General features: G+C 37.0%; 1 protein-coding gene across 1 annotated transcript in view; it reads left to right on the top strand.

The window, feature by feature from the left end:
• The window catches only part of LOC140226350 (UDP-N-acetylhexosamine pyrophosphorylase-like), a 68,829-nt gene extending 54,710 nt beyond the window's left edge, over positions 1 to 14,119 (top strand). Inside the window, exons 6-10 of the mRNA XM_072306837.1 lie at positions 31 to 224; positions 921 to 1,061; positions 1,874 to 2,059; positions 13,064 to 13,136; positions 14,018 to 14,119. Of these exons, the coding sequence (XP_072162938.1) occupies positions 31 to 224; positions 921 to 1,061; positions 1,874 to 2,059; positions 13,064 to 13,136; positions 14,018 to 14,119 (696 nt within the window). The remainder of the gene's footprint in view (positions 1 to 30; positions 225 to 920; positions 1,062 to 1,873; positions 2,060 to 13,063; positions 13,137 to 14,017) is intronic.
• The last annotated feature ends 13,409 nt before the right edge of the window (positions 14,120 to 27,528 follow it).

Here is a 27,528-nt window from a genome sequence, read left to right as displayed (position 1 = left end):
ACTCCACCCTACTTCAATCCATTCTCACAGGTCGTGGAGAAGGCCTACCCTACGGAGCCGGTCGGAGTGGTCTGCCGGCTGGACGGTCAGTACGAGGTGGTGGAGTACAGCGAGATCACGCTGTCCACGGCTGAGAAGAGGAACGAAGACGGCCGACTGATGTTCAGCGCCGGAAACATCTGCAATCACTTCTTCACGACTGACTTCCTACGCAGCGTCGTCAAGTAAGAGCACAGCTTTCCTTAAATTGTATCTTATGCTTTTTGACGCATTAGTTTTCTGTCTATAAGAGGACAGACTTGTCATCTTTAACTTTGTTGATGTCATGGCTTGTTGGGTGATCAGAAACAGTCGTCAAAAGCAGCTCATGAGGTAATAATTTTGTATCTTTAAAGGCTTTTGCAGTGTCTTGAAGTGTTTCCAAAATGTGTGATGTGTTGGCCTTCCTCAAACATATTCATTTTTGGTATTTTTTTCATTTGATGCATTATCTAGTTTGATATCAAACATGCGTTTGCATTGTACAGTTTTGTTTGCTTAATTAGGTAGTTATTGGAGAAATAGATAAAAGACAGAAAGAAAGATTAGGTAAATACATTGTGTACAATGTAAGTGGACATAAAGGTGAAAGATAAGTGTGTAGATGGATTGGTGGGTTGATCAATTGATGGATATTTAGGTAAACATATAGATACATTGTAAATATGCAGGAAGACAGTAGATCAATAGTATCAATCTACAGACAGGTAGATAATTGATATACATTGATGGATAGGCCTAGAGATGGACAGATAAATAGATAGCTAGACAGAAGACCGGATAGTAGTAAATGGAAGCTTTCAGCGACTTTGGCTAGCCATGAGGTCAGACAAAATCTTTGATTCTGGTGGCAACCTTCCCTGTTCCATCCCTTTGTCCAGTGAGAATGAGTCGAGATTGCAGCACCACGTGGCCAAGAAGAAGATTCCATTCATCAACGGGGAGGGCAAGCGCGTGGTGCCGGAGAAACCCAACGGCATAAAGATGGAGAAGTTTGTCTTTGATGTCTTCAAGTTCTCAAAGTGAGTTCTTCCAAGCCACCCCGTTTAACCCACTCTTAATTGCCCCAGGGACCAAGAATCTTCAGTTTTGCTATTGGGTACAGGCAGGAGAATCTCCTGTTTCAGAGAGACCTGGGGTTAAAATCGCTATCATTTTTGATAACCAGCAGTAGTGGTAGAGTACGGTTTCTTTTCTGTCCGATTTTTGGTGGATGCTTGAACGTAATCATTATGGGCAGGCGGTGGTAGATAGGAGGTGAGTACAGTATTACATAAGGCAAGTGTGGCTATCATCGACTCAAGAGATTATCATCATGGAGATGTTGCTCGTTCGGGGAATAATTTCCCAACTTGAATTTGATGAGCAATTACAGCTAATGAATAATATTTTAAATGGTACTATGTATGCTTCTAGGGATTAAGTAACCTGCCACACAAAATATGTGTAGTTTGCGTAGCAGTGGTGTGAAATATGCATGGCACTTTGTGATGCAATACCAGGGAAATTATTCCCTGTGGCTGCCAAGTCTCCCTGATTCTGCAGGAGTCTCCCTGAAAATGTCTAAATCTGTTCATGTCTGAACAAGAGAATATCAAAATCTCCCTGATTTGGGAATTATTTTCACCCATTGAAATGCATGTAACACACAGACATCTCCCTGATTGCTGTGTGGAATCTCGCTAAAGTTGGCTGTAGGAATGTTGGCAGACGTGCTGTGGTCCTTATACCAGGAAAATTATTCCCTGTGGTCCTCAGAATATTTGATGCATGTTACAGTATATCAATCTAGCCATTGTTTATTTGTTTGTTTGTTTTTGTGTTTTCTGCATAGTAATTTTGCCGTCTTTGAGGTGCTGCGAGAGGATGAGTTCTCACCCCTCAAGAACAGCACAAAGTCAGAGAAGGATAACCCCACCACAGCCAGACACGCCCTACTGTCCCTCCACCACCGATGGGTCCTGAACGCGGGTGGAGACTTTGTGGATGCCGATGGCACACCTATACCGGCCATTCCCAGGTGAGTATGCCGCCGGTCATGGGGCGTGGCTGGATTCAAAGTGAAAACATAGTTCTGTTTACTCAAAAAATTTAAACAAATATGCATATTAAGAAATGTGTGAAATAGCCTTTTACCATGATGTCAGGAGGGTAATGTTGAATATGCAAACCCCCCCCCCCCAAAAAAAAAAACAACAAAACAAAACAAAACAAAACAAAAACAAAAACAAAACAAAGCAACCCAAACAAACAAAAAAAGAAAGTAGATTCACTGGAAGTATGACAATCTGAGAACATACCTGATCGTGGTTGCTATGTAATTTTTTAATGTTGATTGTCGATAATTGACAAATCAAGCAACACAGGTCTCACTGATTTACCACACTAGAGTGAATGGCATTCAATTGATCTGTTTGGAAAATACAATTTGCCAGGTCGATCGTCAGGGAACATTCTACCCACAATACCGAACAGGGAGACAGTCCTTGTGGAATAAAAGTCACATACTACGATCAAAATTATTCTATACTTTTGATCTCAAAATACCCGACAGCAGCCCATCATCCTACCAAATCACATCAGCCAGATATTAAGTTTGTCGGTAGACCCTTTCGATGTATTCTAAGCAAAATTCAAAATTGTGGACGATGGATTTTGAGCCCTTCTGAGAACTATATTTTCACTTTGATCATCTTACTAGCGTTCTTTTCTCTCCTACTTTCTTCTCCATCATTATTGCCATGGTCTTGCTCTGAAATCTTACTTCTCTCATCATCTTTTTCTTCTACTTCTTATGGGATGCAAGTTGGAAAGATTTTTTAGATTATATAAAGATTATTCTTGTGTGATCTGGTCGTGTCCACACATTTTCAAACTGATGTACAGTGTAGACTCAAGGTCAAGGTTCGTAAAGTGTTGGGCAGGCTGTGTTGGACTCTGCAGTAGAGCAGGTGTGGAAACTTTGAAAAGGATGAGTGAAATCACATAATCTATTACCAGTGGGTTGTTTTCCTTCTCAGTTTTTCATCCGTCAGTTGTGAGAATTTTTTCTTTCTTTCTAACCATGATACTGTACACTGTATGTGGGATGGATTCTTAATGGCTGTGTATAGTTTGAAGCCACCATACAAAAAAATGAAAATTGCCATGATTTTCCATCCCATGAAATCATTGGAAAAAACAAACAAAAAATGTACCAGTGTAAGCATATTTTCATATTTTGAAATAAGGGTCAGACAAAAGCAAAACAAATTCATTGCATATCGAAAGAGCCATCATGTAATGCTCGAGAGCAAACAGCTTCATAAAGCAAAGCAGCAAATTATGTTAATCTGCTCTCAGAGCTGGACACAATTTCTAACCATTCATAGAAAATAACTGATAAATCAAGAAATGCATTGATTCAACAGCTCCTTCCCCTGATCAAAATGAGTCTAAATATGGCAACCACATTCTATAATTGCACCAAGCACCCCATTTTCGGGCAGGGGTTAAAACCGGAATACATTCCTTTACTGTAGAGGAGGGAAGAATGCAGTATGAAGAGTTTGTTCGCAAAACAGGTTAAGCCCCTTTTTAAACGTTTTGTTGTACCAGAAAAAGACCATCACCAGATGAGCCAAAATTAAAACCTTTGCAATGATTTTTATTTCACTTGTTGCCCAACAATCCTATAGTCATGAAGTTATTAAAGATACAGCTTGTATTCATGGAGTTAGGATTAAAAATACAGCCTGTACTCTACATTTTCTTATTACTTTCTCTGTTTATGTGGGTTTTTCCTTTGGCAGCTTTCATTGCAGATGTCTCAAATTGACAAAAATGGAGTTAACTCGTTCTGTGGCCAAACTCTTCATATTTGTGCTTGCGTCTTTTTTGTTTTTTTTTTTCTTGAATGGAGTATGCACAGCTGGGTCACTGTGTACATGGCTGTGTTTACCATGTAATGCGTGTAAGCTAACAACTTGCCAATTTTCCCTGCAAAGTCTGAGAGCGGTGGAGAATCCAACGGCAATCGATTATCACCAGCTTCTTTGCAACATGGCAACGCCCCCTCCTCCCCCTTCCCCTCCCCCAATGGTCAAACTAACCCATTGTTAATGTTTGGTGCAGCAGTATGGAGGAAGGATGCAGACACACCATAATACTGTACACTGTATCTGTTCTCCACCACAAAATAAGTGCCTAACCACTCATTTGAATGTTCATTTTTTATTGTACCCAGCAATAGTCTCTGCGTAGGTCCCATGACATTCGCTCCTGTGGCAATTACTCCCATGAAATATCGAATTGATGGAATGTGTAATTTTCATGGAGCCAAACATGAATTCTACCGACCGGTAAACACTTAACCCTAACCCTAATCCTAATCCTCGCATCAAACTAAACCTAAAACCCTATCACAACCCTAAACCCATACCCAAGTCCTTGCAGAAAATAAGAGCAGAGCAATTGTTACAGGAGCAAATGTTGTGTCATATCATATGTCATATGTATATATATATGCACCCGAGACATTTCTTCTTGATTTTTTTTTTTCTATGTGTGTCCATTCTGTTGTCTTGTTTTGTCTCATTGTGTTTCTTTTAAGGAGGTAAGAAATCCTATCCTTTTTTATGTTACTTTTATAATTTATGGCATATTTTTCTATTTAAATTTTATATTTTGTGATAAGGTAATCTCCTTCAGGCCTAGTTTGAAAATTTTTGCAAGACTGACTGTTATAAGTCCCTAAAATGTACAAATGTACAAGTAGTGTGTACATACACTTGTATGATAACTCATGATAGAATATTTTGTAGGTACTGGCACGTCATAATTTGAGAGAAATCCACTTTATCTGGAGAGTTGCAATGAGCATTTGACACACTGTGAATCGTGTAAAAAATGCCTACTTTTCATTACAATTATTGAGTTTGCATATTGATGAATTCACATAGCTACAGTCTTGTTATAGACTGTCCTTAGTGCCTACCTAGTAGGTATATGTGACCTTGCATTACAGAACCCACAAAAGGTTACAGAGGTACAGCCAGTACAATGATGTAAATCCCCAGGTTGGCACAAAACTGTGCAGTTTTTGCTCCACAGTGCTGATTTCCAATATCTTCGTATTTCTGAAGAGATGATCTTATCTGAATGTGAAGTGTCAAAGGATAAAATGGAGTTGATGATAATATTTCTATTTGTTGGTTTTATTTTCTGTTTTTATTCGGTAGAAGGCATGTTTGAAGAAAGAAAAGAAAAGAAAGAAAGATGTGGAGTTCAGTACACCGGCTCTTATGATATGGTACATGTAGATAATGAGCTACACTAGTGTAACTTAATGTACGTTTGTATCTGTAGTGTTTTTTGGTTTGGGGATGGCTTTAGGTTTATGTTTGCCCTAAATGTGAAACATGAGTTCTTAGCAGCTGTATTGCACCTGCTTTCTGTGACAGATATTCGCGCCAGATTTCTGACGACCCGCAGAGCAATAAGTAAGACAGCACCACTGCATCGTGATCTTCACCTTTTAACTTTTCATCCTTGATTTTCAGCAAATCCTTTCTCCTGCTCAAAAGATACCTGTATCATGCCTCTTCATGATGCTACATGTATGCGTATCTTCCTCACTGTCAAGCAAATGCTTCAACAATTGACTATGATTCTAGTCTAATAATTGCACACAGTGCTTCATTTGGTAGCAAGGGATATATCGTATTGCATACTGTAAAACCTGTAAAACCAGAAACATTTGCAGCGTGAAACTTTCTCAAATCTCAAACAACGACCTTTTTCATGGCGTGAAATTTTCATGCGTTGCCCCCCTACCCCCCCCCCACCCCCTGACCTCCAGTGCATTGTGTAGGAGAAAAAAGAAAAGAGAAACAAGCAAACAAACAACCGAACAAAAATGTTTGAGTGCGTTTTAATTTCGTTATCCATGGCTCCTCACGAAATTTTGAAAAGTTTCAATTCAAGCAAGCAATATTTCTGGTTGTACAGTATTTACTCTGTTGGGCTCTATAGTGTAGGCCTATCTGTCGACATTACCAACTGTGTGTCAAGCATTCCTGTCTCATTTCATCTGATCTTCAGGCTTATCTCATTTTTCTGGACATCTGTGATTGTTCACTGACAGAAGTACACATTGATAGCAACAACAACAACAACAACAACAAAAAGGAAAAAAAATGTTCTCTTTGCCCCTTCCCCTCATATCTCAACTTCCATCCCATAGACCCCCCCCCCCCCAAAAAAAAAAAAAAAAAAAAAAAAAATGTATCCTTAAGCATTCTAGTACCTTCACACATAGCCATAACTACATGTAACTACATTGCAAACTACAATTGTACTTTTAAAGGCAAACAGTGCAAGTGGGTTCTGTTTATTGTTTAAAGGACAAGTTCACCTTCATTAACATACACTGTAAGGATTGAGAGAATGTACATTGTAGCAATATTAATAGAACACATCATTGAAAGTTCGAGGAAAATCGGACAATCCGTTCAAAAGTTATGAATTTTTGAAGTTTTTGTGCAGTCACTGCTGGATGAGAAGACTAGTGTATGATGTCACATGCATACAACTATATAAGAAAATATAAAGAGAATTTCACAAAATTTCATCTTTTGAAAAAAGTACACATTCCCTTGACTTGTTACTGACTTATGTTATGGGTAATATTATTCCCATTGCCTATAGAAAGAGGCAAGTCAAGTGCTCTTTTATTATGCAAAAAAAAGTGAAAATATGTTGAATTTTCTTTACATTTTCTATACTGTTGTACTCATATGACATCACGAGCCTTAGTAGTCTCCTCATCCAGCGGTTCTAACACAAAAATTTCAAAAATTCATAACTTTTGCATCGATTGTCCAATTTTCCTCAAACTTTCACTGATGTGTTCTACTAAATATTGCTGCATTCTCTCAATCCTTTACTTTTGTTAATGAAGGTGAACTTGTCCTTCAACATGACAATGAGAGCTTCTTATAGAATCTAATAAAATTGTAGATCAACCTCCTATAAACCTTCTTAATTAACTTGAGTATAAAATACAGTATATTGTACCACAAGAGACCACATTTACCATGTGTTTGGGAAGATGGCAAAGATTACGTAATCCCTGTTACTCACTTTTTTTTTTTTTTTTTAATTCAGATTTCCTCATTAACAAGAAATTCCAGTCTCTAGAACTCATCCTCCCCCCCCCCCGTGATATCTTGATAATGTACATACATGTATGACTGTCATGTCTAGACATGATATAAAATGCAACACAATACATGTAGTACTCCTTTTTAATAGCTGATGCTGACAGACCATTTGTTGGGTATAAAAGGGAAATTAAGTCCATGTATAAAATGTTGATTCAGACATCAATATTCATAGTTTCAAGATATGTCACTTTACAATGAAGCCAAACATATTTGAAGGCGAAAATATAATGGAAATTTAATATGGGCATGACCACTTCGGCATGATTAGCCGCCATGTTTAACCCGTTGAGGACGAGTCCCGAGTATACTCGGGCAGCTGGCTTTGGGGAATGCATGTTGTAGCTAAATCAGTCCGTCCTCAATGGGTTATTATCCTGTTGTACATGCCATAGCTACCAATCACCCTTTCATGACCAGTGTGCTTTATGACTGTCGCTCCCATTCACAGACACTGGTAGCATTAAAGTATTTCCATTTGGCGCAGAATTCTTCCAGAAGTAGCGCAGTAATGCTCTCTTTCCACTTCCATCCAATGTATTCCAAAGCTCATTCTGTAGATGGTGTGTGCTGTTTGCGTAGCTAGATCTTGTACACACACTCAACAGATTTTAGTGTACAGACTTACGTGCATAGTTTGCTAGAGAACTGAGTGCAAATACTATACTCTCTCTTACATATGCAATATCATCTTTTAGATGTCCATTCTCAGAGATTAAAATTTCTGAACAGAGTGTTGCTTTATAGAAGAGTTGTGTTAAAAGAAGCCACTCCACAAAGCTAGTATGCCATGAGAATGTGATACATGCATTCATGAAAATTCTAGAGCTTGCTTTCTGTTAATATACCAAACTGTTTATACAATTATGTGCTGTAAGGGACAGGAAATGTGGAGGGGAAACATCCGTGGGAATGATATTTTCCCCCGTGGTACATACAAACAGTGAATACTTTCAACTCTCTTATGCATTCTGGAGTAAACAGAAACAAAAGTTACACAGAGAGGCTCGTATCTTTTTCTTTCATTGAAAAAACAAATGCATAGTATGTGACTTTAATTCTAAAGAAAAGGAAACATCTTCCCTGTATACAGTTTTGCAAGAGAGGCTTGATGATTGATGCTGAAAACAAAAAATCTTTTCGTTAGATTTGTCAGCAAAGATGGCAACAATACAGCAAAGAGAAATGCAAGTTTATTTTTTAACCCGTTGAGGACGGACTGAATTCACTACAACACGCATTTCCCATAGACCCTTGCCCGAGTATACTCGGGACTCGTCCTCAACGGGTTAATAGTCTAGATGAATTTGCAATGTAGTACAGATTCATTCTATTACAAAACAATTAAAAGTGACACCAAGGTTCATTGTAACAGCAAGAAGAAAAAGGAAGAAGCAAAAAAGAGAGGCTGCCCAGTTATTGCAGGAGGAGAAGAAAAAGGAAGAAAAGAAGAAAGACAGAAGGAAAGAGAGAAGCAATGGATGAGAGGGAAAGAGATAGAGAGAGGGAGAGAGAGAGAGAGAGAGAGAAGGACAGAGGGAGAAAGGTGGAGGGAGAGACAGAAAGTAGACACCTAGCTCAGCAGCTGGTGTGTCGCTTGGCAACCTGGGGCCCGTTTCATAAAACTTGTCATCGGTGACAAGTTGTCATAGATGTGACAAGCTACTGAAATCATTGCATCTGATTGGCTGAGAGCGAATTTGTCATAGAAATGTGGCAGTTGTCACCGATGACAAGTTTTATGAAACGGGCCCCAGTGGTCTTGAAGAAGGGTGGGGGAAGTAATGCACAGAATCACTAGTACCACAAGACCAAATCATTCTTGTAGATGCCCAATGCATGAACATGGACAACCAACTAAAATTTGTCTGTGAATCATATGGAATGCCTCGTGATAGAAGGGTCCTGTCGCATGTTTGTTTGTTTGCTTAATATAAATTTGAATCTGTCTGTTTGCAAGTCTGGGCAGACCGACAAATTTCTTTGCACGATGTGGGAGGGGAATGACGGTGACTTTTCTCCAGATGGCATAGGTACCTCAAGTGAGGACACCGCACCCACAGTTTTCCATGCGTATCGTACACAGGCCACCAACTGTCTCTACGAGGGTACCTTTCATGCACCGCATGAGACAACATCTTGCATGACATTGCATGAGCTGGCTGGAGCATATCTTTTTCATTCTCTTTTCGTAGTTGCATTTTTTGATGCATGCAGTGAAGTCTAGCTGGTACAGCCAACAAAAATGACATCGAAAAAAAAAAAATGATAAAGCGAACCAACAAACAAAAATGCGTCTTTCTGTAGTACTGGACATGTAGAAAAGCATGGAAACATGCAATGGTGTATCCTTAGAATTTTTATTTAGATTGCACGCCAGAATTTGGCACAAGTAGAATAGGGAAATGTATACAGGGATTCATGTACAGGTCTAATAGATGATTGTAAGTTTCTCTCTCTTTACAGTATTTTTTTTTTTTTTTTCTGGTCTCCCTTCCTTGCAATACACAGTGAGAAAATGATTCTCACACACACTCAATCATAACGTCACCCTGAGTTGATTGTAGAAAGCGAGTTGTCAGCATTGATCTTTAATGATATGTGCATATTTCTGATTTGATTTTAAACTCTACTGTAGAGGAAAGGATGTGATAGCCTTTTGTCAAGGCCCTCTCGCTTTATGGTGAAGAGAGCCCAGCTGAGTAGGGTTGGGCGAGGGCCTTTTGAGATCTGCTTTGCATGTTTTCTTAGCCCTTCGAATCAGGGACTTTTGTTCCTCGGGAGCAAAAGTCGACCAATCTGCGTTTCTGTGTGCCCAAATCCAATTTACATACGGTGAATGCATGCCCCAGCCCTCCACTGGTGGGTCAGTGATGCATGTGACCAGGCCAGACAACGCCAATACAAAGGATGTGGCTGAATTCCATTGGTCGACTGGAACCTGTTGATATGACTTATTCAGTAGCGTCTATGTGTCGCGAATGATAATGTGTGAAGCAGATCTCAAAAGGCCCTCGAGCTGTCGCGTTCGGCTTGGCTTGCTTCGCTCGCTCATTACAGCGAAAGGGCCTTGACAAAAGGCTATCGATGTGAGTGCGACACCTTGCCGTCAGGTTCATTCGTACAGTATTGACAAGAAACACAATGTTCTACAATCTGTGCATAATGCTACATTTCGCTTTTCTGTCCTGCCTTTAGAGTATGCCCAAGTTTGATTAATTGCCGACAGTAGAGTAGTGAGAGTGCTCATCTCGTACGACAGGTCAAAATTTGGATTTTGGAACATTGTACTTTATGGATTTGTTGAGCTGTTGGAGATTTGATGTTGCTGATGATGAAAATAATGTTTTTTTTTGGTATCCTCCTAATTAAAGCAAAAGTCTGATGAAATGGCAGGGAATAAAAGAAAAGTAAAAATGGTGTTTGCACTTTGATATTAACTGACATTTACTTAACACTGCATGGCATTTATCTCGCGGCAGTGAACAGTGCAAGTGTGTACTGTGTGTGGTACCTGTACACTTGCAAGCCATAGGACTTATCATAGGGAGATTTAGGAGTAGAGACAAATATCAGTGTGTGTTTGAACATATGGTGCCAGTAGATCAATTACAGGGACCAGAATGAAGCACCAAACATTTTTTTTGTTCTTCTTTCTTTCTTTTTTTTTTTTGTGCAAGCCATCGACTATGTATGACTTTTGTCAAATGTCACGGGAGTATGGAGCATTCCAGGTTAAAATTGTTTTAATAGTACACTATGTATTTCATGAGCTTCATGTGGCTAGGAGGTACAGTGTATGTAGCCTATTGATACAGTATTACATCTAGACATGTGACCCGCTACAACAAAAGGATCCGAAAGTCGGGGAGGACAATTTTCTGAAAATGACATGACATTATTCCCTTACTCTTCTACTTTAATTTCATATGTAACACAACTCATAAAAGTACTAGGTTGCGGAGATATCGATTTTATTAGCGCATGTCAAGTGGTTGAGGATATCACAGTTTCGAGAAAAACGCCTTCAAAGTTATCCTTCCGACGCTATCATGATCAAGGGGAGGCGAGACAGTTTTCACCGCTTGACAATAGAAGGCATGCTCCTATAGCGACCTCCGCGATGTTCATTCAAGCTTAGCGCCAGCAGTCTACGCACGACCAGTCAGTAATCAGGATGCCATGCACTGACCAATAAGATCACTCCCTCGTTGCTAGGGGCGGAGTCTATTTGCGGTGCTAAATCTAAATTTTCGGACACGTTTCTGTTACACTGAATGTTGGAAAATCATGGCCCAGAAAAACGCTAATTTCTTGCCTTTCATTTGATCACTTACCTTTGAAATTTCGGCAGATGACAGACAAAACATTAGACTACAAAATTATGCCAAAAACAGAAATCTGATTGTTTTGACCAGTTTTGATGATGTGACTTCAAACTCGATTTTCTCGGCTCAGCCGTCAGCGACTGTAGGATCCTTTTGTTGTAGCGGGTCACATATTACTTGATGTGGAGCAGATGAGTGAAAGAAGTACTGACCCTTGTTTTATAGTGTCATCATTTTTGTATTTGACTCTCCATTCTCCAATGGTGTATCATAATGTTACACATACATGTAATTGTCCTACGTAATTACCTTTTCCAGAATGTCATTGCATTTATACATTCATGTGTTAAAGACCAACACATTTTAGAAATGATGACACATAAAAAGTGTGTGTATCATGTAGGTCGGGCATGGGGGATATACACTTGTACATGTACTCTCTGCAATATGTACACGCCTGTATCTGCGCTTTTAAGGAATCAGATCATTTCATATTCACACTAGAAGCATGTGTTATGAATACAGGTGAGTATTACACTGCAAAACATTCTACGAACTCTGGAATTCTGGCAAATGGAAAAGACCTTTACAGAAATATGTACCTTCATTCCAAACTGATATATATAGATATATATATTTTTTTTTCTTCTTTTTTTTTTAGCCTCATTCCATTATTATTTTTCCTTTTCAGTTCTTACAATTTATAATGCTGATGTTTAGGTTAATATGGTGGTGGTCCATGTCTGACAAAATACTCCACATCATTGCAAAAAATCTCATGAGCTATCACATATTAATGCAACTCCAAAACCCATCGATTCCACCAACTTCCACTCAAGGAAAAAAAGAAAAATGCTTCAGCAGGGTTGCTCTCATGTACTGTCTACAAGCAGTTTGGGGAATATTTTGAAGGTCTATTTTTCCCCCCACAAGTGTTAATTTCAAGCTGACATTCTGTTGAGTGTTCACATTAATTTATAGTTACACTCTATTTTTAGAAGAAAAAAAAAAGAATGACAATTTTAGCATTTTTAGCTGTGACAAGCTCCAACCCGTTCACCATCTCAAAGGAGTAAAAAAAAAAAAAACAGTAGTATTTAGTTTGATGATGGTGTAATAAATAAACTTCATGTGATACCATATTTCCCATTTTCAAATATCTCCTGTATGTGTTTATGGGAAAAACATCACCCGGACTGTGGTTATTAAGGAAAAATGGATCGTGTGAACATAGGAACGTAGTACAAATGTACATGTATGTAAATATAAACCATATATATATTTTAAGTGTAGATATCACCTCAGCAGTGAGATAATGAAATAAAGGTCAAATATAAGAGTGAAGAAGACATAATGTTGTGTTGTGTAATTTTCGTAATCAAGACATGCTACATTGTACATGTATATAATATGTAATTCATACACTGTACAATTGAGGACTGTCATGCAGTCCTTAGATACTTAAATCCATTTCTTTCCTGTGTTGTCTTACAGCCGGAGAGCCAACGATCCCGATGGCTATCCAGTGACGTGTGAAGTCTCTCCTCTGCTTTCCTATGCAGGAGAGGTGAGATTATCTTCCCACTGCCAGTAGAGGGCGCTGTCTCATATCAACATCATTAGACTGCCATAATTATTGCAGCCTTCTCTGCCTGCAGTCATTGCAACAACAGCAGTGAATTGAGACTTGTCTTGATTTTGATGTTGCCTTTCGGTTGCTGTCATATGAATTGCTACAATTTGATGCAAATATTGATAACACAGTACAGTTCTAATGAAGTTGTGGCCACTGACACAACATTTCCTGAACATCTGTTTTTTAGTGCACCGCCAAAGTGCGTTTAATAATGACTATGATCAAACTTGATGGAACATGTCTAGAATGACCAGGTTTCCCAGCAAAATGCCTTGTTTTACCATTTTCTCCATTGGTCATTATGTTTGTGACGTTATCACACAAGTTAACATTAATATTCTACTGAACGTATTTAACTGGCTCTCAAAAAGTGACAGTTTTCCATTTCACCAAATTCCAGATGAGGCTTTTGAAAAGAGCGCCTCTCCAAACACTCACTTGTCTGTGTATGGCATGTCAACATTTGTTTGTGTTTTGGGTTTTTTTTTTTTTTTATTATTATATTCATTTATTTCTGATATTGTAATTAATCTTTTTTTTTTAATTGAATAATGAATTGATTATTTATTTATTTATTTATTTATTTATTTGTTTATTTATTTATTTATTTATTTATTTATTTATTTATTTGTTTATTTATTTATTTATTTATTTATTTATTTATTTATTTATGTATTTATTTATATAAATGTATTTTTATGTTTATTTGATATTTATTTGTTTGTTAATTGCTTTATTCATTCATTCATTCATTCATTCATTCATTCATTCATTCATTCTACCTTTGTTTTTGTTTGTTTCCAAATTTCCAGGGCTTGGACAGGATATGTAGCGGAAAGAAGTTCACTCCTCCTCTCCTACTCAACCAGAGCTTTGTGATGTCCGAGAAGCAGGACACTATTAAAGAGAACTGAATAGATATTATTTGACCTCAATACCTCACTCTATGTCTTAAATGTACATTTCTTATTAATATATATAACTCTGTGTGAATGTGTATTATATTCAAAATATTGCATGCTCAGTAGTGGAATGTACATGTACCATAATACGCAGACCTGTATTTAATGTTACATGAAGAATTTCTCTAGTGCAGATACATTGTATGAATAGTTTCATTGCACAATGAGTTAACGCCATTCTTGTCACTTTGAAATATTTGCGATGAAACCCTCAAGAAAAGAGTGAAAGTGATAGTACATGGGACAGTCTAAAATCATAACTTTAAGAATATTCCTTGATATGTAAATGTGAGGTATCATTGGAGAGGTTTAATTTTGCTCTGTCTTCTGATGGACGGACTTTAAAATGTTTAACAATGGCACTTGACTCCTTTTGCAATCAAACTCTTCATACAAATGTAAAGGCCCTGTACCATCCAGGCTGTAGGCTGAGGCGATTATAATACCAAAGAGACATTCACCATGTGTAGGAATGATTGCTTTGGTATGTTCAGCAGCTGTGTGCCTGAGCTTTCTGTGATAAAAAATAGAAGACGAGTGTGTGGATGAACTACTCATACATGCATTGTCCAACATACTACACGCATGTATCATGTAGAATGAGGCCGGAAAAGTCATGTGTTAACCCCTTGAGGATGGACTGATTTTGTTTTAACACACATTTCCCATAGACACCTGCCTAAGTGTACTCAAGACTCCTCCTTTGAACATGTACATCATTCAAGCATATTATACAGCGTACTGGCAAACATTTGACCTTTGTTTTTTCCTCAACTTTACAAGAAAACGTTATTCTTCGGAAAGTATTTGATGGAAGATATGTTTCACTATATGACAACAAAAATGTTGTAATTCTTTTTCAGTGGAGGGTCCTACCATGTACAAGTACCTATCTCTAGTCTTAATTCAGCTCCCCACGACTAAACTATATTTTAAAAGGTGAACTGTTTGAATGAACAGTTCAGTTCCAGTCATTCACGTGACCAACTTGTCAAAAAGTTATTTAATGTAACTTATCATGTCTACAATTAATCTTGTTGAAATGTGTATCGTACAAAGGTAGGGAATTGTATGGCATTGCACTGTGCTTGTGTGTCCATTTCTGTATCAGAAATGAGGACACAATATGCAGGCCCGGTTGCCAGTTTTCAGGCAAAAGCCTGAATTCAAGCCCCTTGTATCAAAGTACATGCCCTTTAATGTACAAAGTAGTGTCATGTTGATGTATTTCAGGCCCTCTTTCATTCTAATTAGCATCCATGACTATTCCTGTATCAGTTTTTGTTTTGTTTTGTTGGTAATAGAGCTATGTCATCACTGTGTGCTCTTGATGCAATACTGATGGATGTGAATCGAATGTCACTGAAATTTTGTTGAGTTTAATTACACACACATACATACAAAAAAAAAAAAAAAAAATGAAATGAAATATCTCCTAACAATTCCTCATAATGGACCAATGAAGAAACAGGTATCAGAAAGCATGCTAGAATTAGGATATGACATGACACATGTAATGTCATGATTGTTTCCATCATGTGATGTACACTGTACATGTGTACGTAAATTTGATATTCAACACTGTGAACATGAAATTCACATTGGTGAATATTGTGTTATGAAGATAGCTCAATTCTGCCCGAAAGATGATCAAGTTTGTGCCTTTCATTTCCTTTTTCTTTCTTGAAATTGTCAATGATGTCTACAAGAAACTCCTGTGCTGCAGAAACTCCAGTGTTGACAGACCTGAAAATAAATTTGATTTTTACTGGACTGTCACAGTCTGACCGAAGGACTTACATTTGAAAATATTCAAAACATGGTATATCCCCTCACCTTTCTTTATAGAAAATGGGGAAAAAAGTAGGGGTCATGACAAAATTGTTCACATAGCAAACTTATATTCTCTTTCTTTTTTTTTTTAAGGAAGTGTATGATTCAGCATACTTTGACTCTCAAGTCATCATGATTATTGTTGTGAATTGAAAACAAGGTAGGCAGGCAAAATTAAAGTGAAAATTTCAACATTAGTCGTTGTAGGCTTGTTTTCTGATGCCAGACCGTGATATTCGGTGGTATCTTTATTCCAGAGACTCCAACCCCAAGCATCTTCTGATCGGGAGATTCTCCCGCCTGAAACCCCTAGCAAACGGGAGACTCCGATTTGTTCCTTGCGGCCGGGGTCCTATCTAAGGCTTATTTTTCAACATACAATGATATTAAAGTAAGAAATCATTTCAAGCGGGAGACACAGAGCCAGGGCGGGAGAAATTGAATCTCAAGCGGGAGAACGGGAGATTTTGCAAAGAATTGGCTTTCGGCGGGAGATCTCCCGTCGAAAACGGGAGAGTTGGAGTCTCTGTTATTCATGTAGATAACTCAAATATACCAAGGTATTTTTTTTTTTTTTCAAAAAGACCATTGTAAAGTAAAAGCATATTTATGATTTGGTATGAAATAGATGTGCAAGCCCATGACAAGAACAGTGAAATGATTTGAAATACATAGATTCACATTGCTAAAGTTTTGCTACATGTACTGTAGATGACACATCTCATTGTGATATTTCTTGTAAAAACTTGTGAGAAATACCTGTAATATAATGCATCTTTACGCTTCCAAGAGTAGATGACTTTGTAATGTTGTTTGGAAAGTTATATAGTGTTTTCATCTAGAAAGTTAATTATTCTTTGCTTCAAAATTATATGAAAGGTATGGGTACTTGTGTAAAAACTAGTCATTTTTTCTTTGTTACTATCGTATTGAAAGCAAAGCTAACTCTGTGTCACCTTCGGAGAACTTATTGTTTTTATGAAGTATGCTAAAAGCCCATGCAGAACCAAGATTTTGAATATTTTTTGCATGATTACCAGATTGGTAAAAGTATTCATATAGAGCATTTTCCAGTGCCAGTTTATATTCAAAACTTAAAAATAATAATAATAAAAAAAAGCTACATTAGCATTTATTTTTTATTTTTTTCACTTTTGCTCAGTTTGCAATTTATTGTTCATTATTTCCATTTGGGTTTAAATAGAGAAAGGCTACATCGCTGTATTTGTGTGTGTGTGTGTGTGTGTGTGACAACAGTTTGTTTAACTTCTTTATCTTTGTAGAATTTGGCAGATTTTAATACAGAGGGCATGATCCAGTGAGATAATACTTTATCCTATATTGTCACATTTCTTTTGATGTTCAATTGTATGACTCACTTCAATTCAATTCAATTCAATTCAATTGAAATTGAAGCAAAAGCCTGACTTTGTCATTGCGTCAATTTTGATGAATTTATTTTAACATTTTAAAGTTTCATTTATTTGTGATAGATGATGAGGATAGTTTACTCTTTGTTGGTGACAGCAATATAGCATTTGATATCATCTGATGTGGGAATGTATTATGGATTATTACAACCAGGTTTGTGTTTGTTCATTTTGCTCATGTTTTCAAGTGACCTTTAACCTTTGCATTTGGATATTTTGACTAATGCATTAGCATGTGTAGTTTTTTTTTTTTTTTTGGTGTGTGTTATTTTTTTTTTTGTTTTGTTTCTGATTTTTACCTCATGTTCATATATATTTGTGATTCTGATGGATCATTCTAACTATTGTGTAATTAATTTGGATACACTTCTTATTTTAGTCTTTTTTTTATATGTCTGTGCATTCAAATTCATATGAAGAATGCTGTCTAAATTTTTCTTCTGCACTTTTTATTGTTTTTATTTTCTCCGTGATTCTGAGTGAAAACATTCACAGCCCAGCCTCAAATACACTTTAATGTGTGCATTCCAAATTTTGATACTCTTTTGTACACATGGGGGCCTGTGCCCCGCAGCTGCGTTTTGTAGGTTTGAAACAAGGTGGATGGTAAATCACCACCAGTGTCATGTTATGTATTAGGCATTTTTACGTCAGCCCGATGTTTCGAAATAATGTGCTATTTTCAGAATCTCGAGCTCAGATTCTCATTGGCCGATGATGAAAAAGCGGGCTGTTTGAAAATGTGAATTCAAATTCGCAGTGCTAATTTGAAAGGTACAAGCTCGACAAAAGTTTTTTACCCACACTTGGGGAAATTTCCGCAATAACGGGATGATTTGCGAACTCGCACGCTATTTGATAAATGTTGAAATTCAGAAGATACCCCAAATATTTGCTGTTGTCTTGTTTCTTCTTTATTAATTAAAATGTAGTATGCATAAGGGTCAACACAATTCCATGCAATGTACCGTACAATACTACCTACAAACTGCCATACATAGGCCAGGCCCATGTAATATAAAACTGTAAAACAGTTTTCATAAACCCTGTTCACAGGAGAGTTTTTATCAAGGGGGAATCCCCTCCACTCTTCTCACCCTATAAAATGTATTTGCTGATAATAAGGATTTAAAAGCAACATTCCTGCCAGATTATGTTTTCCAAGAGTCAAGTACCAGGTAATGAAAATGAGCAAACAAATTATGTTCTTCTGTTGTAATGATTTATTTTGCCGCCAATTGAGTTTCTGTGTCTTAATCTTGCCAACTCATCTGTACCAGTCCTAGAATAGTTATTATATCAAGAATAATTTGTCTGTTTTGGGGCCTATTGTTTTTCTCCTGTTAACTGTAAACTGTTGGGATATGTCACTGAGCTTGTTTTCACAGAGGTTTTCATTTTGTTTTCTTTTAAATTCTCGTCATTGTTATTACTTCTTGTTTATTTCATTTTAATTTTTTTTTTTTTTTGATTCAGCATTGTAGTTCCCAAGCCTAGGTCGAAGAAATCACTTTCTGTTTTGCCTGAATGTTTCATGTGTTTCGTTGCTAGAATACAGAGAAAAGTAGCCATTTTGGGTTTTATCTAGGGCTTTTTACTACTGTAGCTATTAACCAGCTGGAATCATACAATGGACTGTAACAGTGCCTGTGTCTTTTATAATGCAAACGTCACACTATCCCGAAATTGAGTAAAGATGGACACAGGAAAATGTTCAAATTCGGCTTTGATTGTATAAACATCGGATTATTCATTAGGGCATCTTTAATAGTAAAGCATTGTATACCAGTATATTCACTGGTGGAGTTTCTGAGGCTGTTACCAAAATGGTCATGCTTGCGTTGGCTAATGATTAGCTTTTAACTAGGTTTGAAGCCAACTTTGCGCGAGTTGAAAATTCCATATTGGTATGGCCCTTCTGAGCCAATTTTGGGACCTTCTGGATTCCAGCCTCCACGAGTTGTACCAGTGACCCAGTGTACATTGTGTGTGTATTGTACTTCTAGCACAATCTGTTCAGCAGTACACCAAGTCTGTGTGGCCAACTGGTCTTCACTGCTTCAGGGGTGTATGGTATGTGAGATATTAGAAGACAGATTGTGTCTTTTCTGAACACTTCCCAGGTTGTATGCTTACACTCCATAGGCCCATATTCTTGCATGCTTTATTCTCTGTTTCTGTGTTACACTAATTGTTTGTCTTTTAATTGTCTGTAAAGATAGCTTGTCCACTGCGTCACACAAAATTAATGATTGGCAAAATTATTGCCTCCCATTTTCATCAGAAATGTTAATAATTGTATGCATTGTGAAAATAATAATGTCAATTCCAAGGTGGGGCATTGCAAAGACCAAAATATTTTTTGTTTCACCTTTTGTCAGTGTGATTTCTGATTATGAAATTCAGGAGTCAGTGTGATTTCTGATTGTGAAAGCCAGCTAGGAGTCTGTATTGCAAATTGCCTCACAAATCCCAACTTTTGAAACACATGTATCATAGTTACATGTTCATAATTATCGGTACCGGTGCATAATATGTATGGTGTAGATCTATATAAATAAAATGTACTACAATGTCCCTGCTGGTGTACAATGCTCCAATTAAGAATAAGATTCTGATGTGTGTATTTGTATAAAAAAAGGTATTAAGTTAAACCTTGTATAGTTAGGAGATGGTGTACCATGAATATGTACCAAGGTACCAACAGGACATTTACATTCTTGCATGCTTGATTTGAAGTAATGCCAGAAATTTTGTTGAAACTCTTGAAGTAATAAAGTCTTTCAAAATGAGAATTAAACAAAAGTGAACTGTGTGTGCTCCATCAATATATTGTGAAGGTAGTAGTTGTGAGATGAATAAGTTTTTGATAGGAATGGTGTTCAGTGCAGAATTGTTCAACTAGCTGTTGTAGCCTAAAGTCATTAAAAGGAGATCTCAAAAGTCATCTTGAATGCCCCTTTAATGCAAAAGCCTAAAAATCGATTTTCAGGCTTTTTCATTGTAGGCCGGGGCATTCCAGATGATTTTCATAATTTCACATCATGCAGTACATAAATCGACAGCTCCATATATAGATTTGTGGGGTTTACTTCGGAGCAGAAAAACTAATTCTGTGAAAAATCTTTTAACAAATTACACTGAATAGTTTTGATGACATAGGAGCCTCACATATGTATTTCAGAAATGTAGCTTTGTAATTCCACTAAGATACTGCTTGATTGACAAGATCACCTGTGTAGAATGTATGTATACCTTCTTCTTTTGTTCTGCTTCCTTGAGCCCCAACTCATGCATTATTATGGTGAGGCTGCCATGTCATCATCCTTGCTCATTGTGATTTACAAATTTTGGAAGCATTCTCATTCCTCATCCCAATCACTATAAATTCTGAAACTCTGTACTCATTATACCTAATTTATAGTTGAAGAGTTTGTTTGCAAAAACCGATAAGTCCATTTTTGAAGATTTTGAAGTACGGTCTCTGTCATAAAGTATAATATAATAATACCTTTTAAATGATATATTGGTCACTACATTATACAGGTATATTTTTGAAGTTATGGTCAAAAGAAGCAAAAATTTTCTTATTATTCTCTTTATTTTTCTTGACCTTTAATCTAAAATATCTCCATTTGACAAATATGGACTTATCGGTTTTTGCAAACAAGCTCTTCAGTTGTTCAAATGTAAAAGACTGGAAATCATCTGGAGATCTCCATTAAACGTGAACAATGTTGGTTATAATTGGTACAGGGAGTTGTAAATACAGTTGTTATATATGTAGGGAAAACAACCACATCCACAGAGTGTAGTAAAGTATGGACTAACATTGTAACACACAACAAGCACAGTCTGAGAAGGGCTGGGGAACCAGGACACATAACAATGAAAAGAAAAGGGTCGGTGGGTTTGTAGTCAAAGGCAGGGAGCCAAATGGGTATTATGAAAAAAGGAAGGGGTGGGGGGGGGGGGGATCATGGTGAACAGACAAAAGGCAGAGGTGGGCCAATGAGGATCATAAGAGGCAACCTTCTATTGTTCCTTAATATCTTGTTTGATGTTGCCTCCCTATTCATCTTTTCCCATCCTTGGGATCATCACTGGCCCACCTCTGCCTTCGTCTGTTCATCCCCCTGCTTTCTCCCCCTCCCTCACCTGCCCCTGATCCTACTTCATACTTGTTTGACCCCCTGCCTTAGACTTCTAACCCACTCCTTTTGTTTGAATTCATTGGTCTGTGTCCTTTACCCCCCTCAGACTGCGCGTGTTGTGCATAGTCCTTTACGTGATTGCTTTCCCTACATGTTTGTCAAGTCATGTTTGATTCTGCTATGATTGAAAACTCAGGCCTCGATGTTGACTACATTTTACTCCACTGGTTCACCACTATTGGACAAGCTAACTTCAGCAGCTTTTTTTTTTTTTTTTTTTACTACATGAAATTTTACATTCTCTTTATATTCTCTTTTGCTATTACCTAAGCATGATGTCATGAACTGTAGTACCGGTAGTCTTCAAATCAAGCAATGGCAGCACCACACATTTGAAAATGTATAATTTTCCAACAAATTATCTGATATTCCTTGAACTTCGCTGATATGTTCTACTGATATTGCTGCATTAAATACTCAATCCACATAAACACTTGTAAATTTGGGTTTCATTCCCTTAAAATCATGAAATACACACCTCCAACTACAGTATCAAAGTGGTAAAGGCAATGCATATCAAAAAGAATGACAATAAATAGCAGTGAAAACTGTATGAAAGAAGAACGTTTGAACACAAAGTCTCTGCAACGTAAAATGGCAACACCTTTTATTTCATTTTTTCCCATTGCACGAGTAGCCAACATACATCGTAGACCAACTGACAAAACAAACACAAGCATACGGAAGTGGGATGCACAATCTCATAAGATATGCACACGCAATCACAGCTTGTTTCAAACATGTATCATTCATGACCCAGCCATATTGTACGTACTAAAAACAATGCCAAAATTATGAGAAATTTCATCCACTCATTTTACCAAACTCATTGGGGAAAAGGAGGCCACGTACGTTGTGCAATTACTTAAACATTACAGTACATTTCTCTACGACAACTTGCAACTTTTCTTTAATACTCTATCAATTTGGTCCAATTCACATGCACAGATAATGTAGATATCATTAACAATAAGGCCTGACCTGCTTGAAAGTAAATTGGCTTTAGAAGAAGACAAATAAAGTAATAAAGCCCTATCTTGAACATTACCATTTCACAAAAAAGGAATAAACAAACAAACAAACAAACAAACAAACAAACAAACAAAAAAAGGCTGCCATTTTGGGGGTTGTGCATACAACTCACCATTTAAGTACAATTGTATCAATGAGAAATTTGAATTTTTCTAAGGCTCCACCATTGAACCTCCTATCTGCCTTAATACTGCGCGCACTTTGATGCAACATGAAAACACCTCGCGTACTACGATACACCTGCAGAGTAATACTGAAGAGATTATCTTCTGAAACCTGCCACAATTTCAGCATCAAATACGTTGTATTTTTATAATATACATGTATTCAGATTATGAGCAATTTGATACTCGTATTGTATTGTCGACCAGATGAATACCACTGCATGTGCAAGGCTCAAACATGTTGTGAAGACAACTGGCGTAATGATAGAAGTACTCGTATTATCTGTTACCCCATTTTTAATTTCATTTTTTTTTCGTCCTGAGTTACAAAATATGCTAGGTCAAGAATTCCGCTGCCCACTAACAAACTTCTGCAACATTCTTCTCAACATTTGAACTTTATATATATTAAATTATTGTATATACCAATGATCATAACTTGTCTTCTCTGCGAAATCAGAGTACGTGAGGAGAACTAGATAGAAGCTCCATTATAACAAGGTCAAAAAGACTGCCAATTTTACCTTGTTAAAACGGGTACGTACCTCATAATACACATACAAAAAAGAAGAACAGCTAAAATGTAGTCATGCAAAATCAGAACAGTCTAATTCACCCCATTACAAAGAGGTAACTCGTATACTGTATTCGGTATGATTTTCGCATCAAATAGACATATTTTCGCGAATGACGAGGTCTGAGAGACATTTTCGCGAGATGTTGTCATTTCGAATCGACGCCAGAGCTTATATTCATGCACTACATTGTATTAACAAAGCGCATGGAGACATTTCGTGTGTTGTTAAATTCGCGATCCCACTGTGATTCGTGAAATTTGCAAAAATTTTGAAAATTACACCCTAGCGAAAATAACAGCTTATACAGTAGCCAGTTCATCATAATGAGGTTTCCCTGTATCTCCTAGGGATAATACAGAGACTGCACTTACATTTGAACTCGAATCCATAACCTGTTGAGGACGAGTCCTGAGTGTACTCGGGCAAGTCTCTATGGGAAATTTGTGTTGTAGCAAACTCAGCTAGTCCTCAGTGGGGTAAGAGTACAAATAAATTTCATCTGACGGCAAATTATAACGAGACATACTGTACATGTAAAAGTGGAGTGTTTTTGCAGTGTGGAAATTTTTGCGCATTTCACCCAACAAGATTAAGAAGCTAGCACAAAAATAATAGCATGGGAACATTTTTGCATACCACATGTTGCAATATGTAATGTCCTAATCCTGTGGAATCAAGAAACAAAATTATACAATTTACCTTACCCAGCCGAGCGCGAGAAATTACCGTACTCAATGCAAAAATATCCACTTTCACAGTTAAAGGCATAATTAACCATTTGCAGATGAAATAAAAACCCAGCACTAGTGCTTCAAAACAGTTTAAAAATGTGAGTTTGGGATAGAAACAACTAACGTAAAAATTTGAATAAGTATAATCAATGTTTTTTTTAATTATTGTTAAGTACACAAAATGTGAAAAATGGTTAAAATAAAAACGTTTCCAGACTTAACCGTCTACCATCACGGTTTATTGAGAAAAATAGTGATATCTCCTTTCAAGGTTCTATTGCAAAATTCTTCTATGGTAGGATGTTTTGTGATACAACTGACCTACACATACAGTTTGTATGCATCAAATGTGATATCTAGAACATTTTTAAAATCACTGCTCCAAAAGGTAAACAGGCACTTTAACAAGATCAGTTATCGCAATGATGATCGACAAACCCCAAAGTCTGTGCATATCCTTCTGGTTACCAAAGTATGTAAAGGGAAACTGTAATTCAATCTACATAATTATCTGCATTACAAGAGACAGAATAAAGGATTTCCAAGATTATTGTCTTCGGGGTTTCACGGCAAAGCAGCTGGATGGTCTTCTGATACCGTAAAGAGATGAATTTTCAACCAAAAATCAGATCTGTGAAACGGCTATTGTGCATGAAAGGGCAAAATTCTAGTTAAATATTGTTGGCATTATTTGTACATCACTACCTTGTAGACTAGTACACAGTATGCATTCACACACTACAGATCCCATCAAGGTTCACAAAATACACCTCAACAGTCCCTCATTACATTGCATGCCATACAATGTACATTCAGGCTCGGAAATGTGGTGAGCGGAAGTCTACTTCACAGCAATGAACTGTTCCTTTTACTGTAATACCAGTGGTGTAAACCTATTGCTCATTAAAACTCGTTGAGGACGAGTCCCGGGCATACTCGGGCAGGTATCTATGGGAAATGTGTGCTGTAGTAAAATCAGTCCATCCTCAACAGGTTAATTTGTGAGATCTTTGAAGGAAGGTGAATTTCCAAGCAGTTCAAAAAAGAAGACAAACATAAATAAAGAAACACAAGAATTTGGAATATAAAATCAACTGCAGCATGAACACAAACATTGAAAAAAAAAAGAGGATTAAAATTGCTAAGCGTTGCTTCAAATTGAAATAAACAAAAAGAGATATGGTTTAAGACTAAAAACAGAGTAGAGAGAACACACATTTGCACTACAATTATATAATACATGTATTGTTTCTTTTCCAGGCAAGAGTGTGTATGATAAAACTCCTCACATCTGGGATATTCTCAAATCATTCTTGATATGTGATACGGCTTCCTGTAGTGCACTGCTCATAAAATACACTGTGTAGTTTCTTTCTTATATATATGTGTTTTTTTAAATTTGTGTCACTTTTCTTTAATTCTTCACATTACGATGTACTCTCTTTACATTGTATCAAGAGTCTAAACATTGCAATACTTTCTTAAAGTTTGTAGTGTCTGTTTTTTTCCCCCATATTTTGTTAATGCACATAATTGACAAATTCAAAGAAACAACATCCAACTGACAATGTGTAGCTACAAATTGAAATGGCGAGAGGCAGATTATATAAAGAGGGTGGGGGTGGGGAGGCAACATCTTTTTAGATACCAATTGCCTTGGGCAGTGGCACTAAAGCCATTGTGATGTCACAATGTTATACATTTTTCCTACTTCACTATGGTTGAAACTGGCAGACATTTTACAACAAACAATTATGATTTACATTACATGAAGAGCAGATGTGCACAAATGCACTGCTTTTGAAGCAAGAATTGAATTAAAAAAAAAAAAGGAGTGTTAGAGATGATTCAAAAGGTACCAATTAACAAACAAAACAAATTATCAAGATAATTTATCAGTAAGAATGTGTACAGATGTAATTTCTGCTCTTAAAGCTGTTTTCTTTTCTTTCTCTTTTTCACAAAGAACTGCTATTTATACCTACATACATGTATGTGGAAGCTTGTATGATTGCATTATATTTCATCGTAACAATTTATAGAATATTTCTGCATCCAGACAATATGTCGGTCTTTGCTTCTTAAATACATATCCAAGGATGTCCACCCTGCATGGAGCATTGTCATATTCAGAGGGCTAAAGGTGTATTCTGTGCAGAAAGCTGGTATTTCATATCTTTTTGGCAAAAAAACTCTGCAGTAATACCTATTTGGAGAAAAAAAAAGTATTTTCCATGAAAACTGCAGTACTCTTTGGCAAAAAAAAAAAATTAATAAATAACTAATTAAAAAATAAATGAATGAATAAATAAATAAATAAATAAATAGAGAACAAAATACTGCTAAAAAAAATAACAATAATAACTTAATAAATTTAAGTAACCGATGGCAACTCTGGAAATCAGAAACATTGAGTATTGGCAGGCTCAGCCAACATCAAAGAAATCCTGTTGGCTCTCCTCTGAAGACCAAATCTAAACTTAGGTTCATTCAACGGAAAAGGACACAAACACACATAGCAATCTGGTTATAATCAAAAAAAGAAAAGAATAGAATAGAAGTATATAAATATATCATAACATCAATCTTCACGTTATACCTAACAAGATACATGTATTAGGAGAGACAAATTGAAATCAACTCCCAAACACTAAGAATCTGGATGGCTGATTTTATTTTGTTTTGTTTGCCTTCACTTCTCTCTGGGTATGTCTTCTCTTTCTGTTCTCTTTAAACTCTGATACAATTCGACCTCGATCATCCGGCCTCCTTTTATCCGGAAATCTCTATTATCCTGACGCGTTCACGCAGTGAAGGATTTTCTTTTTTTTTTCATCCAAAAATTGAGGAAAAACACTGACTGTCATGGATTTATTTCACTAATTTCATAAGATGTGCATGATAGGTTTCTCAATATCTAATGAGGTAAAACATGTATGATTTTCACATAAAGATATACTTTATTTTTGTGAAGGGACTACAATTTTGCGCAGGCTAGCATAGATTACACCACCGTTGCGGGGTACGCTACCTGCCTAGCTGCCAGTGCACTGGGACGGCAACTTGGACGGCAGCTATATACATTAGCATTGTGTCTCCCATATCCGGCCAATTCGCTTATCCGGATGAGCGCCAGTCCCGACATGGCCGGATAATCGAGGTCGAACTGTACAACTAAATTGCAAGCAGTGTGCTAACACTGAAACAGACTGTGCTTCTTTATTGCAATGCCCCCACCTTATCATATGAAATAAGAATATATAAAGCTACATTGTAGTAATGAAAACTGCATATTATACCCTCTCTTGCAGCTAGATTCATACACTATGTACACAGAGCAAGTGGCGGTGACAATTTTTTCAAGCGACTTCTTTCGGCA

This window comes from Diadema setosum, chromosome 3 (genome assembly GCF_964275005.1).
Source record: "Diadema setosum chromosome 3, eeDiaSeto1, whole genome shotgun sequence".
Taxonomy (NCBI): Eukaryota; Metazoa; Echinodermata; class Echinoidea; order Diadematoida; family Diadematidae; genus Diadema; species Diadema setosum.
The sequence above is the reverse complement of the archived record's forward strand: the minus strand, read 5'-3'. Positions and strand labels throughout refer to the sequence as shown.